This window comes from Erithacus rubecula, assembly GCF_903797595.1.
Source record: "Erithacus rubecula genome assembly, contig: SUPER_W_unloc_6, whole genome shotgun sequence".
In the NCBI taxonomy this organism is placed as follows: Eukaryota; Metazoa; Chordata; class Aves; order Passeriformes; family Muscicapidae; genus Erithacus; species Erithacus rubecula.
In genome coordinates this window covers 216,721-233,879 of record NW_027636224.1, presented here as the reverse complement: position 1 = coordinate 233,879, position 17,159 = coordinate 216,721, and the positions used below count along the sequence as shown (strand labels likewise).

General features: G+C 38.7%; 1 protein-coding gene across 1 annotated transcript in view; it reads right to left on the bottom strand.

Moving 5' to 3' along the window:
- Positions 1–17,159, bottom strand: part of LOC306814107 (ras GTPase-activating protein 1-like) — a 197,792-nt gene that overhangs the window by 72,131 nt on the left and 108,502 nt on the right. The window contains exons 9-11 of the mRNA XM_079329830.1: positions 4,531–4,609; positions 2,070–2,190; positions 955–1,111 (exon numbers count right to left, since the gene is read on the bottom strand). Coding sequence (XP_079185956.1) covers positions 955–1,111; positions 2,070–2,190; positions 4,531–4,609 — 357 coding nt within the window. The remainder of the gene's footprint in view (positions 1–954; positions 1,112–2,069; positions 2,191–4,530; positions 4,610–17,159) is intronic.

The window sequence follows — 17,159 nt, the reverse complement described above, 5'->3', positions numbered from 1 at the left end:
TGTTTATCTATCTGTTATGAAAATATAACATTTGCAGGAGTAAATGCATCTTTTTCTTCTATATTGCACAGGACTGCATATTTTTTTATAATTAACAACGAAAAAAGTGTGATCTCTTTCATCATAGTTACCAATGATATAAGGAAGTGGTTTGATTCTCAATGTCTTTGAAGATAATCTAATCACTTGCAGTTGACATATTTAGTATAGTAAATGAAACTTGGAAAATGCTCTCTTGCAAAAATAGTTTAAAAAATATTTGTTTATATGAACCAACTTTTTCCTCTAACACTGGTTGGTCTAATCTGACTCTTATTGATTCCTAAATAGAAAAGCACTGATACATTATCTACCTAATTTAGCTTTCTAATACCTATCAACAAAAGAATGTAATCTTTTGGAACTGACAAAATTCTTGATCTTATAAATTCTTGGTTCAATTAAAACACTCAATACAGTTGCTTCACAATCTTTTTAATACATGTAGAACAATTCATACATAATACTGAAAAATGACAGTGCAAAAGGCCAAGTCATTATCACATCATATTACATGAGAGAATCTTAAATTCCAAAATTTCTTACTAGAATCTGTTTGTGAACAGTTACTAGAAATCAAGTTGCCATGGCTTAAGTTTCCATAAATCAGTTAAATTTGTTTACATATGCTCTTGCAATTTACACCAACTATGGGATGAAATGCAATATGAAACAAGAGTCACAATACTTGCATTTCACAATCAGCAAAAGCTAAAAAAAAAAAAAAAAATACATCAACCAAACAAAAAAAAACCCCACACATGGACAGCACCCAGGGCTCAAGTGTCAAAACCCAAGTTTATTGTGCCAGGCCAACTTACTCCTTAGTCACAATTTTTTTGTACCTTTTGTATGCCTCAAACTAGTAGTTAGCTGTCCTGCTGTATGTACAAGAATTAAAAACCAGTGCCCTACCTGCCAAATAAACTGTCGTGTACTCCATAGACTGAACACACACTAAGGTCTATTAATCCTTTAGGTTTTGTGGCTCGTTTTTCATTTTCAAAATAAATAAGCTGAGCATCATTTCCCTCCAATATAAAGTACAAGTTTTTCCATCTCTTTCCTTTGCCTGTAAGGAAAGTACAATATTGTTTTAAAGAAAATATAAATTCTGTAAATGAAGAATAAAGAGAGCAGTAAGGTTTTTGTCAAAATACAAACAGAAGAGCAATGTACACAAACAGAAGAACAACATACAGTTAATTATGTTTAAACAATAATGTCAGTATACATACTCAATTTTTTCAGCACGTAGCTAAAACTAGACCCTCTTCACAGATTAAAGTACAATTTTATAAGATTCACTAAACATTTTCATTAATCTCAACAGGATTAAACAAGTGTGTGAGCTCCGTTCATATCAGTGAGAAGGCTACATCTATACAGCTTGCAAATAATGTATGATGCTGTAAGCAATCTAATTTATTATGGCTATTTTAATTAAGAAACAGAGTTCTCTTTACATGAGAAAATTATTCCTAAACTCTTACCAACTGATCAACATAACAAATTCCATCACAATATCTTACATCAAAATGACTAAAAACCAGAAATGGGAATACAGTATATGCAAATCTGGATTAGAATCACGCCCCAAACATACATATATAAAAACAATTGACCATTAAAAAAAACAAAAAGAAAAAAAAAAAGAAAAACAGCATTAAAAAAATGTTAATACCCAGAGATTTATATGTTGAGGATTGTTAGAAGACAAATTAGATGTACCAGTAAAATGTGGATTTAGCCACTGACTAAAACAAAAATAAATCACTCATTGTTTAGCATCCACTGAATAAAACTGATAAGGTTCTGAACAAAGTCATACATAAACCACAGTAAATTTTGGAAAAACATTCAGCCTTAATTTTCAATTTGATCATCATAGATCCACCAGAGCCGTTCATAAAAATCTTTTGCTCACTTCAATTTTGCCTCCGCTAGTACCACTGCTACACAAAATTTGCATACATATCTGCATTTTTTAGAAAAAAAAAATACATTTTAGAAAATCAAACAGAACTCACTTTTTTTCAGAAGATATCCTTTTTTGACAATATTTTTATAAAAAGCATCCTTTGTTTTGCGACGAATTGTATTGTAGATTTCTTTTCCATCGACTGTATCATTAAACACTTGTTCTTGATGCTGGTAAACAAGGAAGAAATCAACACTTTTTTAAGCTCAGAAATCACTGTGAAACAACTGCATACTATGCAGCTGCAACTTAACTTTTATTGAATGCTATCAATTCTTTATTTTAATGTATCTTAACAAAGCAATATAATTTCATACAATACATTTGGCAGAAATGTAATATAACTATTTCTTGTGGAATGATTAGGCCGCAATTATAAGAGAAGAAAAACAAGGTTTAAATACAGATCAATTTTCAAAAAGCAACATCTGTATTTATCTTTTTTAATACTAAATAGTTTTCAGTGATTTATGCAAAATTTGCACAAATCTTTAAAGGTTCTTTAGCTTCTAACTGTCTTCTACCACAGATTTTGGGACTGAGTAATTAAGGATACACTCTGAACCAACAAGACTGGTATAGATCACAATGAAAACTGAATTATTAACACACGGCTAATGCACAGTGCCTCACTAATCTTATTAGCACTCATATCCTAAATGACTATCATTTTAACAAAAAGCAATAGGAGAAAGTAGAAACAGGACATCGATAAAGGATAAATTCACATATAAAATGAAGATCTGGAAATGTAGTTACCCAGCTACAATGGCCAAAAGCCAAGCCAAGTATGACCTTACCAAGTCAGCTGATCAGCAAAAGTTCTTTAGCCATAAGAAAACACGAAAAACAAGACTATCAAGCAGTGAGAACAGTATCAAGATAAAGTGATATGCACTAGCTCCATACTAAATACTTTACTTTTCTCTCCTCTATTCCATAAGAATCATGGTTTTAAACAACATGACAAAGGCAAGATGAAAAACATTTCAGTAATAGGAATTACAGGGCTGACAATAGAAGAAATATCCAAGTTTTTACTAACTCAGTATAATCTCCATAACATATCTATGACAGAAATAACATACAAAACAACACATCTAGTGAAAAATGTTTTAAAGTAAATTTCAAAATTAGAAACAGGAAGTCTATTAGATTGAAGCAACAGAATGCAAGACTTCTGATTTTTTTTCTTTGCAGAACATGACATTATGTGGTAATTGCACCACCTTTTTTTTTTTTCAACAAAGTCACAAATATAACTTAAAAACGTAAAAGAATTTTATGCAGTCTCACATGGAAAATTAGTCAACACAGAGAAAGTTATTTATACAGGAACCATAATCGGATAGACAAAGTGCCAAAAGGAAGATGATCATAATCCAAAAAGAATGATGGAGAACAAGGAAAGTTATTGGGTGAAGCTTTTCAAGGATCAGTCTCTGAATTCAAGTTTCCTCACATTTGTCTCAAACACATTAAAGAGCATGAGTTAATAGTAGCAGAACACTGGGAAGCATTGATGACAAGTTAAGCAGCAAAAAAAGAAAATCAACCAAACAATCAGAATAATAAGGTATAAGTCTAATAATACAAGAAAAAAAATTCTCTTGTTGATACTTACCAATAGTAAACAATATAATACAATGTGGGTACAGTAATGACATAACATTTTAGGATATGACACAGATAACCTTCTGCAATCTGGTAAACACTCTCACAGAAAAAAGGAATTACTAATGACATTGTATTCTGAGCTGTTCTGGTCCATTACATTCGAGAAACAGAAACTCAGACTGCAATCGGTGGTAGTAGGGCAACTACAAGAATCTTATGAAGAGACAAAAAACAGATTTGGGTATGCTTGTCTTAGTGAACTGACTAAAGAATAATACAAGAAATGCCCTTGAATTAACATAATAGATATAACAAAGGGGTAACAATTTAGGTTAGAAATTAAAAATAAATTTCTAACCATCAAAACAGGAAAATTGAAGAATAGATAGGGAAAAAGGATAAAAATATACTTTTGTATAATTATAACTTCATTAAAAACTAGACAATATAGTTTGTTTATTATCAGTGGTCTCTTAGTATGAATTTATGCTACAGGGCAACAGTGTTCTTGAACACACCCTGTAATTGTGGCCCCTTGATCATCTCTGAAGCTTTTCTGTTCGTATAGGTTTTCTCCAAGGGAAGAAAGATACTAGACACAGAAGAATAGAAAGCAACGTAGTTCAGGGACCAGAGTTAAGGGCACAAGATGGAGCATTTGCACCCCAGAGCACAGACAAAGCTTATCATAACTTCTGCTTACTACAAGCCAATAAACAAATGCATATGAAAATAAAATGAAAGAAACACACAAACTCAAAACAAAAATTCAGGAGGGGATGATGCTGTTTAAGTACAATGCATACCTGTGCAGTAATTCCACTCCTATATTATAAATATTTGAGGATTAAGTTAATACCTTAAATAACAAGCACTCAGAGATGAAGTTTTACCTGCATTGGAACAGGATCTTTCAGGTAATATCCTTCAACAATCTGTTCTTTTCTATAATGTTCAATGATCTCTGCAATACTGTTCAAATAAGAAAAATAATATTTAAAATGGCAAATGAATTAGGTTTTCCTCTGTATGAGACATGCAATCACACTACATTTCCTTATAAATTTATAACAAAAATACAATGTCAAACATGATAATCTCATTTGTAGCAATGACAATCTACTAATACATTGAAGTCAAGAAAATTCACAGAACTGTATTCATTTATTCTAAACTTCACAGAATATTTTCAATCAATCAGTTGTTGAAAATGCATGTATTGGGTATGTCTGGGATGGAGTTAACTTTCCCCACAGCAGTCCTCACAGTGCTGTGCTCTTTTTTTTTTAGCTAGAAAGTTTTGGCTACTGCTGAGCAGTGCTCACGCAGCATCAAGGCTGTCTCTCCAACCCCATTCCTCAAAAGCCAGTAGGCTGGGGGTGGGCAAGAACTTGGGAGGGGACATAGCCAGGAGAGCTGACCCAATCTGACCAAAGGGATATCCCATACTGTATGATGTGCTCAGCAATAAAAGCTAAGAAAAGGGGGAGAGGGCATTCATTATTAAGGCATTTGTCTTCCAAAGCAACCACTATGCATACTGAGGTCCTACTTCCCAACAAGTATCAGAATATCACTTGCAAAAAAAAAACAACCTTGTTTTTCCTTTGCTTCCTTTTGCAGCCTTTACTTTTCTTTGTTAAACTGACTTTTTCTTGACTCACAAGTTTTTCACCTTTTTTTTCTCCTAGTCCCACTGAGGGAGCTGGGGGGCAAGAAGGGGTCTTGGTGGGCACATGGCAACCAGACAAGGCCAACCCACCACAATATCAAATGAGTACACTACCTTTTCCACATTCAAGTAATGTGTATTTCTCAGCTCACCAACCAGGCTGAAAATTTTTATTTTATTTGCAATAATTTTCAAAGTCCTAGAGTACTTAGGGAAGGGGAATGGAAGATATTTAAACTCTGGAAATCAAGTTCTTTCTAGGAAGACAGGAACGGGAAATAAAAAAAGTTTTGTAACATGGATTACGCAGATTGTACTTCAAATCACTGAACCATCATGTTAAATTAAATACCCAGTTAATAACGTCACTATGGGTAAGCTTACATTTTCATTACCAAAGTCAGATTTAAAATCTATTTTAAAGGATCAGGAAAGAAGTAGTGACAGGCACAATGTAAAATTCAACATATATCTGAATTGCTCTTATTTTTGCAGTTATTGAAAGTTACATTGTAATAAAGAGAAGTTAACATCAATGCAGACAAAACATTAATATATGAAAAATAAACCTGAAGATAAAGAGGTAATTCACAAGAGAACAAAAACATACATTATGTTTCCTCATTTAATATAGACTGTTAAGCTGTGTGTGCAAGTGTAATCAAAAAGGCACACGATAGATCTTTGGCCTATTGCAATTGGATAACATTTTATCAAAAGGAAAAATAGAGGATACTATAAAAATGATCATAAAAACAATCATAAATTACATGTAACTAAAACAACAGAAAGAAATCTATTTGCTTTTTCTTGATTTCTTTCTTCTAAAGCTATGAAGTAGTGCATACACATTAAGGTAAAATGTTCACAGGAAGATAAGTTATTTTTTCAAGTTTGTAATGACTTGAACTTCTCAATATTACTAAAACCCAAATAAATTTAAAGTTTTATTGATATGCAACATGCATATGCCATTTTCACCATAAAAATTTAAGCTTTACTACACTGCATAAAAGAAACATTCACTGTATTTTGCATGTTTAACAGCTATTGCCAACATGGGGGCAATCAATAATAAGTCAGTTTTATACAATTTCTTTAGCTCTCTTCTCCCCCACACACTCAACTCAGATGGTCATTATCTATTGTCTTACTACTGAAGCAGTCCAAATGACTGAACAAACCAAACATTACAAACAGAAAGATACTACATATAATCAAATACACTTGAAAATTAATTTGCAAATCATCCAAGTTATCTAACGTAAAGTACAAAGCATGAGATGGAACAGACCACAAAAATAATCAAGGTTACAGCAAAAAAGGATTTATAAAATTTTTCAGCATCTGACAGCAACAAAATCCTACTTACACAAAATACATCAAGGAAGGTCTAAATAATAATGAATTTTAAAAAATAAATGGTTAAACTTGGTTCGATATGGAAAAATAAATATGAGTCTCAATACTACACTACAGCTACATTAGTAATTGTTAAATATTTAGCATAGTTTATTAAGCTGTACAGATCCTAGCTACTTAGATAATTTTAAAAGTATCTCATCATAATGAGTAGTATCTGTCTTTTAATACTCAATTGATTCATTAGGAGTAATTCCAATGGCTGATGATAAGGACATTAGAACAGAACAGCATTTTACTTTTATGAAGGACAGTAGAACAGAACAGCCTTGGAGAAATAAATAAAGGATGTAACTTAGGCAAACAAAAGTCATGCAAAACACAAGCAGGATGCCAGCTCAGCTCTGCCAGGCTGACAAAGCAGAAGTTATGCAAAACAATGACATTGCACTTACTCAAAAACAGGGCTCAAGAACAGCCACCTAAAAAAGGACACCAGATGTTGAAGACTGCTGAAGAAGCATATAAGGACTTCTGATAAGGGGTATGACTATGTAAAATAAAGCCAAGGAAGTGGGGATAGCTAATGAATGTGTAATACATATACATCAAGTAAGCAGGGATAGCTAATGAATATGTAATCAGTGTGTATGATAAAAACTCTGTTTACCTAACACTCAGCTCACTCGATTAGAGGAAAGAGCCTCTGAGTGATCAGCAAGCTGCAATAAAAAAAAATCTAATTTCTAAAACTCAAAACTGCATTAGAAAATTTCTATCTGGCCAATTTTGATATCATTTTTTGGCAACTCCAGATGGGACACTCTGCCTGATCTCCCATGGATATGAGGGGTCTTTGGCTCTTCACACTGTGTCAAGGTGTGACTTGGGTTTGACAATTTTAATACATTTAATTTCTTTTTTGAGATAGGATTTAGGAGTAAAGACAATGCAGGCTTAATACTTAAAAAGGTAAAAGAAGAAATTTATTAATAACACAAAAAGAATTCAGAATAAGATTCCTAGATTGTTCCCTCCTCCCTTCATTCCACATTTCTTACCAACAACATACAGAGAACACATCAGTCAGTTATCCACCCAAATAATCAGTTCCGTTCACTCAAGAGAGAAAAGTTCCTTTTTTAGTTTAGGCTTAGGGGGTGTCTTCACCTTCACAGTCTGCATCCGTCTGGACCTACAGAACAATGAATTTTCCTCCCATTTTCACAGTCCTTCCAGAGCCGTGTTATGGGTTACGATGCACACATGGGGAACTACTTTTAAAGGCAGGCTGCTGAAAAACAAAATCCTCTTCATCTCCTTCTCTATCAAATGTCTCTGTTCATATTCCAGTCCCAAAACAGAGAGCTCCAATTTCCTCGAGGCAAAAATGTCTTCTTCACAAGCACCCATCCTCCCCAAGAATATTTCACAGTTTAAAGGAATTTTAGTGAAGTCACAATCCCCTTAGAGCCCCACAAAAACGGTTTTCAGCTACTTATCAGTTGCATCTTTTCAATCTCTTCCCATGAGGTACTTTATCTTCATTCCACTGACTTCTGTGGACTCCATGCTTTATTTCTTCTCATTCAGGGGAGCTCAGGAGATCGAGATTCTTATCCAGGCATTAAAAAGAGTTACAATTGTATCCAGATCGTGAAGAAGCCACATGGGCAGCTGGAGGCCTCTTCTGCCACTTGAAGAGCCGAGCTGAGCCGAGCCGGGGGACCAGCTGTGCCAGAGCCATGTGGCCGGTGTCGGAGTCATGCGGCCGGGGGCCATGTGGAGCCAGGGGCCACCAGGCCAGGGCCGGGGGCCGCCCAGAGCCATGTGGCCGGGGGGCCGGGACCATGCAGCCGGGTTGGGGCCCCCCCAACTAAACCAGGGCTTGGGTGCCGGGCCGGGATCCCCCGCCGAGCCCAGAGCCAGGCCGGGGCCAGTGCCCCGGCCAGAGCCACCTCACCTCCCAGGAGCCAGAAGCCAAAAGAGAGATTAGTTAACTTGATCCACTGTGATTTGTGAAAGCGAGATAACTTTTCATTGTTTTCCCGAGCTGTCCATCACCAAATAAGCTCTCCGATTGGTGCCAGCAGCTCACAGGGGAAGCCCTCAGATACGGGACAGCCCTTCCTATTCCCCGGCCTCGTGGTGCTTTCCCTGAGGTTAATCCACCCCTCCCCCCTAGCACGTGAAACCATCACACACTGGTACTGGGACTCTTCTGGAGAAGACCACAGATCCTTGGACCAGATTGTGACACAAGTAAGATCCCATTCTATAATAATGCATTCTTTTGGGAATCCTGCCCATATAAGACGTGTGGATCTTCCAGCCCAGTGGGTGAGTTATGTGGTATTTTGGAATTCAGTATTTGACTTAGTTTTATCAATTGATAATTGTCTTCTATTTGTATTGCAACATTTTGGGTCTACTATTTGGAAATGGGTAGTGGAATATCTAAAGGGGGCATTCTGAAAAAAATTCCCACTTGGTTGCATTTTTTAACATTGGAGAATGATTGGCAGGCCACCATGGGGATCAGCGACCAGGGAGAATTTGATTAAGTATGGTAATCAATGGTGGCCATTGTACAAACTAGGCTCTGGAGAAAAGTGGCCAAAAATTTGAACTGTGAATATATTGTTCCTCTTCATTGAGGAAGCAAAATTGGCTGGGATGAACTAGGGCTTGGCCCAGGTTCCCTACACATAAGGGCATAAGTCTGAGCCCCTGGGAGGTGGGCTGTTGGGAAGCAAGGCCTTAGACTTAAGGTCAGGCCCCTGACCTGCAGGTACGGGAGGCTTTGGCCTGAAATCATGAGACTTGTGGGGACATGTAAGGGCATGCCCAGACACCTCCCCCTGGTCCTTGGATGCTGCCTCTCGGACCTCATGGTCACGGATGGATTAAAAGATTTTTCAGGCATGCCATCGTACCCGTCCCATTTATTTCAGCCATGCTCAGACCCAGCCAAGCCAAACAAGAAGTCGCAAGAGGAACAATCCCCCCTGTGACACGTGGCGCCTTAAATAGGGACTTCTCATATTGAGAAGAACCTTCAGGGTTTTTTGGTTTGACTGGGTCATAGCAAACCGAATAGGAACTCTCTGCTGTGGAATCTGTTGTCAGGCCCAATGCAATGTGAATGACCCTTGGAGTAAGCCCAGTCATCTCAGACTCCTGCAGGAAAATCAGGTGAGCAGAGAGAAGGGGAAAGATCCCATCACTCCTACCCTAAGCCAGGTGGGCTCTCCTGCCCAAACCCCCAGTCCTTCTGGGCTACAAGATGGGACAGAGACTTTCCACTCTAGAATGGAATGTATATGGACAATTTAAAAAATTCTTAGCAGACTATGGAAAGGAGGTGAAAAAACGCAAAGTAAAAATCCTACTGAAATGGATCTTGCAAGGTTCTCCGTCCACTTTATAACTGGGCGGTGCTACTTCAGGACTCAGCACAGACTAGATTTTTTCCTTGGGCTTTTGGGATTCCATAGGGGTGGAACTGTATGAATTAATAACCAAGAGACACATGGTAGCTCCCCGTCTATTACCTGCATTTCGTGTGATCTTAGAAGACCTGAAAGCTGAAGAAAGGCGGCAAGAATCCCAGCCTTACACCACCCCGACCTGAGAAAACTGTGACCAGTCTTACTCCACTGAGCACAACCTCCTCCTTACCTAGTTCTGCTTCTAACCCCCTTATCCCTGTGGTGGGAATAAACAAACGGAGCCCGTCACAGATGCAGGAGCCTGGCTTATCAACTACTCCTGACCTTTCGTGTTCTCAACCTTCTAGCCCTTCAGAATCTCCTGGAATGGAGCACAAAACAGAGATTGCCTCCATGCACGGGAGAAGCCAAGGTTATTCCACTGTGATGTGCTCCACTCCACCGGTCTCACCGGGAATCCAGGATAGTGCCTGCCATGCTGTCTTGGACTCCTGCGCCCCCCTTTCCCCCTCACCCTCCTCCTCCCTTCCCCCAGCTACTCTGGTTGCCCTTCCCCCCCTCCCCATTCACTTTCTAAAGAGGGTGCTACTGACTTGAAAGAAAAACCGGTTAGAGTGGTTGTTGTAATGCTGAACAAGGTTTAGACCCTGGTGGACATGTCTGTGCAAATTTGGGCTTTGTGTGTGTGCACCAGCTAAAAACTATATTTAGTTGCTATGTTATGCTGTTCAGTTATTGCTACACATTCTGCTGTTAGTTCTCATGTCTCTTTCACATGCTAGCTGTTTTTGTGTATTTCTCAGTTTAGACCAGTGTTTACGAGAGGTGCACAGCACGAGAAAGTTTCGGGAGTTTTTCAATAACTTGTTTGAAACCCCCCAAGGACGCTGGAACATCAACTATGCTAAATTGGGAGAGAAGACGCTGAAAATATTGAATACCAAGATTAGAAGATTCAAGATAGCAGGGGGCGGCAAAGATTTTGAAGACCACCAATTACAAACTTTTGGGGGGTTGAAGGGGTGGATCAATATTCTAAAATTACCAATTGTAAAGTGTGTTCCCACGTGGGTGATGGTTCTAGAAATGTATAATTGGGGTGAATTGTAAACAATAAATCGGGTTCTGCAAAATCACATTAGTTTGCTGTTCAGAAGTCCATTTTTTTCCCGCAGGTGGTGTCTCAGATTTCCTCACCCAGCAACACCTCTGGCTCCCTCCATGGGGCAGGATGTGCAGGGCCCGTTACCGCCCCCATCCCTCCCCCCGGGGAGGGCTGCGTGGAGCCCGCTCCGCCCCTGCCCGCCAATCCTGCCCTGCCCACCCCTTCAACATTGGCCCTGCACCGGCCCCAAACCCATGCCGGCGCCAGCACAACCCCAACACTGGCTCCCTGGGCGGCGGCCGCGGGCACACAAAACCCCCCGCCGGCTCCCCATGCCACAGCCACATGCCGCACATCTAACAAAGGTGCTGTGTTCCTGCCCCCCATTTCTCCTCTGAAGAAAACTTAAACTCCTTTGATTCCAGCAGTTTCATCGACTCGTGGGAGAAGACCAGAACAAGTGAGGTACAGGAAGGGGGAGGAGAAATGCCTTCCAAAAAAAATGCTTCTCCAGAAAGATACAGGAAAGGGAGAAACTGATCTTAAAGGAAAACCCCTAGCCTATAAAGAAGGAATAAAACTGTGTAATGCTATCAAGAAATTTTGGAGGGATTTTCTTTTGTTTAACAATCTAATGTAAGCTAAAATTATTGCATATGTGTTAACCCTCCATAATCTGAAATACATAGCATCTATGCTGCTGTCCTCAGCTGGGTTCACCCCATAGAACAGAAGGTGGAAAAAACTGTTAGATCGGTTGTTGCCTAACCAGGCACGAGCAATATTAACATCAGAACCCCTAGCTGAAAAAAGTATAGATGCCCAACCAGACAACCAGGCTGGTAACACACCTGCACAGGATTTTGTGGAGCTGAAACAGGGACCCAGTGAACCATATATGAAATCCAATCTGATTACTGAGACAATAAGCCACAGCCAGCCTAAGATTGCCTGCACACTAGAACTTAACAACAGAAGGATTGTTCTGTTAGAATTCATTGATACAGGTGCCAACGTGACAGTCATCTCAGAATCCAAATGATCTGCCGAATGGACTCTCAAACCTGCTCCAGGGAACAGCTCCAGCCTGCAGAGTATAAAGTTAATCAAATTCCCGGGACTGGAAAACCATATTGCTAACACCAGACCCTTCGTGGTAAGAGCCCCCATAGTCTTGTAGGGAAGAGACATTTTGTCCCCAGTGGGCAACACGCCTAGAGACAAATTTTTAATTGAGCCATTGAGCAGAAACACACTTTTAAAATGACCTAGAAAACAGATAAATCCGTATGGAAAAAGCCACTGCTGCAAGCTATCCAAACAGCCAGCTTTACCATCACCAAGAAGACACAGAAGATCCTCCATAAAATACAGAGACTGCTATGAAAATCTATTTTTATTATTTGTTTTGTTATTAGAGCTTTTTCTATGTTTATATGTCCTTTTAATTTGGTTAACTGATTTTGTTATGTTGCAGGCAGTGTCGAGAAAGCTGAAAATTAATTTCTAAAGACAGTTACTAATGATCAGTTATACTCTTTGTTTAAAATTTTAATTTCTACTTCTTTGCCAGGATTCCTAGCAGAAGGTAGTAGACAAACTAACATCCCTGTGACACAAAGAATAAGGTAAGAATTTTAAGATTTAGAACACTGCTTGCCATCAAAGAACTCCATATGGTGCACATATCGTGAGAATTGTTTATTCACATAATGATCCAACAATCTTATAGAATGTTAGCTTAATTGATATCACCATGCAAATCAAGTTATTTAGTTTATGTAGCTTTTTTTCACTCTCAGAGTTGTGTATTCATCTAGTCTTCTTCTTACTCCTTATTCTACATTTCTTTCTCAAATGTAATTCTATTTTAGTCATTATCTACAAACTTTTACTAACCTTTTAATAGTCAACCTTATTTTCAAAAAATCTTTCAAGCTATTATGTGTACTAACCAAAAGATTTAGTCTAGTTCACCCAGTTCCTGAGATTTCCCTCCCCACAACACCTGTATCTACTGCTCCTACCTATCTCTCCCAATGCCTACTAACAAAATAAAGGGGGAATGGAGACCCTACTCACAATAAAAAGACTTATAAAGGCCATATATGTATTTAATTTTTTTAATAACTCCTTTATAGAACCAAATTCCCCAATTATCAGGTACTTTTCTAATACCACATAAGCACAGTTAAAAGAGAGAACCACCTGTTCCAGTCAAAGATCTAGAATCCAGTCAAATTCTAGGGCCTTTCCCACTAATTACCTGGGAAAAAGGATATGCTTGTGTCTCTACAGGTAGAGGGCCCCGCTGGGTTCCAGCAAAAGATATAAAACCATATCTACAGCCTCTACAGGAACACCAAGACGCTCCATAAGAAGAACCCTAAAAAGAATCAAAAAAGATGTCCTGAGAACAACCACCTATCTGCTGCAAAATTCCTTTATACTTCCCTAACTTTATTAGCTTTCCCACAGATTATCCCATTAAATATGACCCCCAAAGGACTCCTGCTTGCTGCTGCCATCCTGATCAACTCCATGCTCCTCATAAAAACTTGGATAGTCCCACAGCCAAAACAAAATGTATGGGGTAACTGGCAAAAGCCATAAAACAAAACACCCTGTGCCTGTCTGTTGCCAGCCCTGATGACCCCTGCCTAGTAGGGTTACCTACGGATGTATGGCTGATAACCAATAATGCTACCTGCAATATGAAAGATAACAATCCTAATAGCATATGGAAACACAACGCTGTAGATGCCTGGGATCACTGGACCCAGAAGTTCCTGCATGCACCACTTGAACCCCAGGAGCTAGAAAGTCTCTGCTCTGTGAAAATGGATTTTTGTATAAGTTTTTTTATAAACCAAAGTGGAAAAAGATTGAGAGACCTACAATGACAAAAGAAAGAGAAATTATTACGAAATATGTTTCCCCATATCATCCAGCTTACAAAAATCAGAGCCAATGGTGTAATTATACCTCCTCCATCACTTCTCAGTCCAGTAATCACCCATTCCAGTTACCACAGGGTGTGTTTCTTATTTGTGGGGACAGAGCATGGTCTGGCATACTATCACATATTGAAGGTGGGACTTGTAGCTTGGGGAGGTTTACTTTGATGGCACCAGACATGAAAATAATTCATAGCCAAAGAATAGAGCAAAAAGATCTACGCATTACTTTAAATCTGATTGCAATGATGAAGTTATATATTGGAATAAAAACAAGACAATATCTACCTCCATTTTACTGTTTCGAGTGGCTGCAGCAAAACCTTTAGGACAATTAGACCATCTCGGGTGCCTCCTAAGTAAGCAAACCAATGCCATCTCCCTTGCATTAAGTGGCTTGCTCTCAGATGTAGGTGCTATCAGGCACACCACTTTGCAGAACCCAGCAGCAATAGACTTTCTACTCTTAGCACATGGGAATGGCTGCAAGGACTCTGAGGACGTGTTGTATTAATCTTTCCAATCATAGCGAGTCCATTCATCACAGTATTCAAATTCCCAAGGAAGGATCCAAGAAGTTGCAAGAAGATGACAATGACTGGTTCAATGGACTATTCAAGAAGTGGAACTTATCTAGTTGGACTCTAACTTTAGTCAAAACAGGTTGACTGATTTTTGTAGTTCTTGTCATGTTTATGTTGCTACCCTGTTTTTTAAATTTACTGTTAAGAGTTTTTAAAAAATCTTTACCAAAAGCCTTTGCAATACAAAAAGAAGGGGCAGATGTGAGAATCAAAATGGCTGGGATAGACTAGGGCTTGACCCAGGTTCCCTACACATAAGGGCATAAGTCTGAGACCCTGGGAGTTGGGCTGTTGGGAAGCAAGGCCTTAGACTTAAGGTCAGGCCCCTGCGCTGCAGATATGGGAGGCTTTGGCCTGAAACCATGGGACTTGTGGGGACATGTAAGGGCATGCTCAGACATGTTCCTAGTTCTCGTTTCTGATTGGACCTCTGCCCTCAAATACCCCTATGTATTGTTAAGTCTGACACCTCCCCCTGGTGTTTGGATGCTGCCTCTCAGACCACACGGTCATGGATGGATTAAAAGATTTTTCAGGCATGCCATCGTACCTGTCCCATTTACTTTAGCCACGTTCAGACCTGGCCAAGTCAGACAAGAAGTCGCAAGAGGAACAAACACCTCAGCAACACTTAATATTGTTTTTAAGACGGGAACAGAGATGGGATGAGGTTAGGTATGCTGATATGTTTTACACTTAGCAGAATCATCTAGAATGGCAGAAAGATTGTGGCTTGAATACAGCCCTGTCAGACCCTTTTGTGCTGGTTCTTGTAAAGGAGAATCAAGGAAAACAGTTAAAACATTACTCTATGTGCAGCATAGAACAAATTTTTTCTAAACATCTCCCTGATAAGGAAGATGATTTAGATCTGATGGTCAGTCCTAATTGCAGGTTGGATGGGGGAACCGATAATCAGGCTGGCAAGACTGATATTATGAGGGAACTGGTGCATAAAGAGGCAGATTTAGCACAACTAGAGGAGAGGATCGAGAGGATAGGGAAGATGTCTCGAGGAGCAGAGGGTTTTAGTCCAATTGCAGGGAGAACTAGAGCTCCCCTCCATCAGGCAATAGGTGCAGACAGTCCAATCACAGTAAAAGTGCCATTTTCAAGTGACAGACCTTGACCTTAAAAATTGGAAGTCAATGGCTGCACCTACCTTCAAATACTCAAAAATAAAAATAAAAATAAAAAACTTCTATTATGGAAGGAATTTTCAAAGGAATGGTACCCCTGGGGAAAGGAAGAGGGTGAGTGTGTGGAAAACCTACCTCAAAGTCCCCGTGGGAGACTTGGTATTAATCAATATGCATACTGTAAGAAAAACAGGCATTGGAAAAAGGATTGTCTGCAGCTGAGACATAAAAGCCCTTATCTCATGGCCATCACTGATGATGACTGAGGGAGATTGGAGGATTCTTACCCACCAGAACCTCCGGTTACAGTTAAGCTGGGGAATAAGGATGTAATTGAGTAGGTAGAATTTTTAGTACATAAAGGAGCTACTTACTCTGGGCTAAATACAGTAAAAGGAAACTTGAGTAATTATTCTATAACAATCATTGGTGCAACAGGGAATTGTGAAACTGGGACATTTTTCAAACCCATTGATTTCAAATTAGAAAAGCAATGGATGACTCACCAGTTTTTGTATTTACCCAATTCACCAAAGCCTCTCCTTGGGAGAGATTTATTGAAAAAATTAAATGCTGAAATAAAATTTTAAAATGCCAAAATGCAGGTTATTATTTCAGAACATAAATACATGGAAGCCTCTATTTTTGCATTACAGTCTCCAAAATTGGATGTGATCCATCTGCCAGTATCACTTGAGGATGCAGTAATTCCAATAATCTGGGCTAGAAAGGTACCTGGGCATGGAGAGGTGCCCAGGTGATCCAAAAGAGTAGATCCTGTAAGAATTAAATTGAAACCTGAAGCAGGACCAGTAAGGCAAAAGCAATGCCCTTTGAAAACAGAAAGTTGTAAGAGGTTATTACGCCTTGTGGAAAAATTTATAAAACATGGCCTATTGAAGGAATGTGAATACAAATTTAATACCCCTATTTTGCCATTTAAGAAGGCAAACAGAAAGGATTATGACTGGTACTGGACCTCAGTGCCGAAAATAAAACAATAGAAGATATACACTCAGTAGTAGTAAGTCTTATACCTTGCTAACAACCTTGAGTGAAAAATTAAAATTATTTACAGTATTACATTTGAAAGATGTCGTTTTCTATATTTCTGAGTACTGAAAGTCAAGAGCTTTTTGCTTTTGAATGGGAAAATGCAAACACAGGGAAAAGAACCCAACTGACTTGGATGGTTCTACTGCAGTGGTTTAAAAATAACCCCACCATATTCAGAAATCAATCTGCAAATAA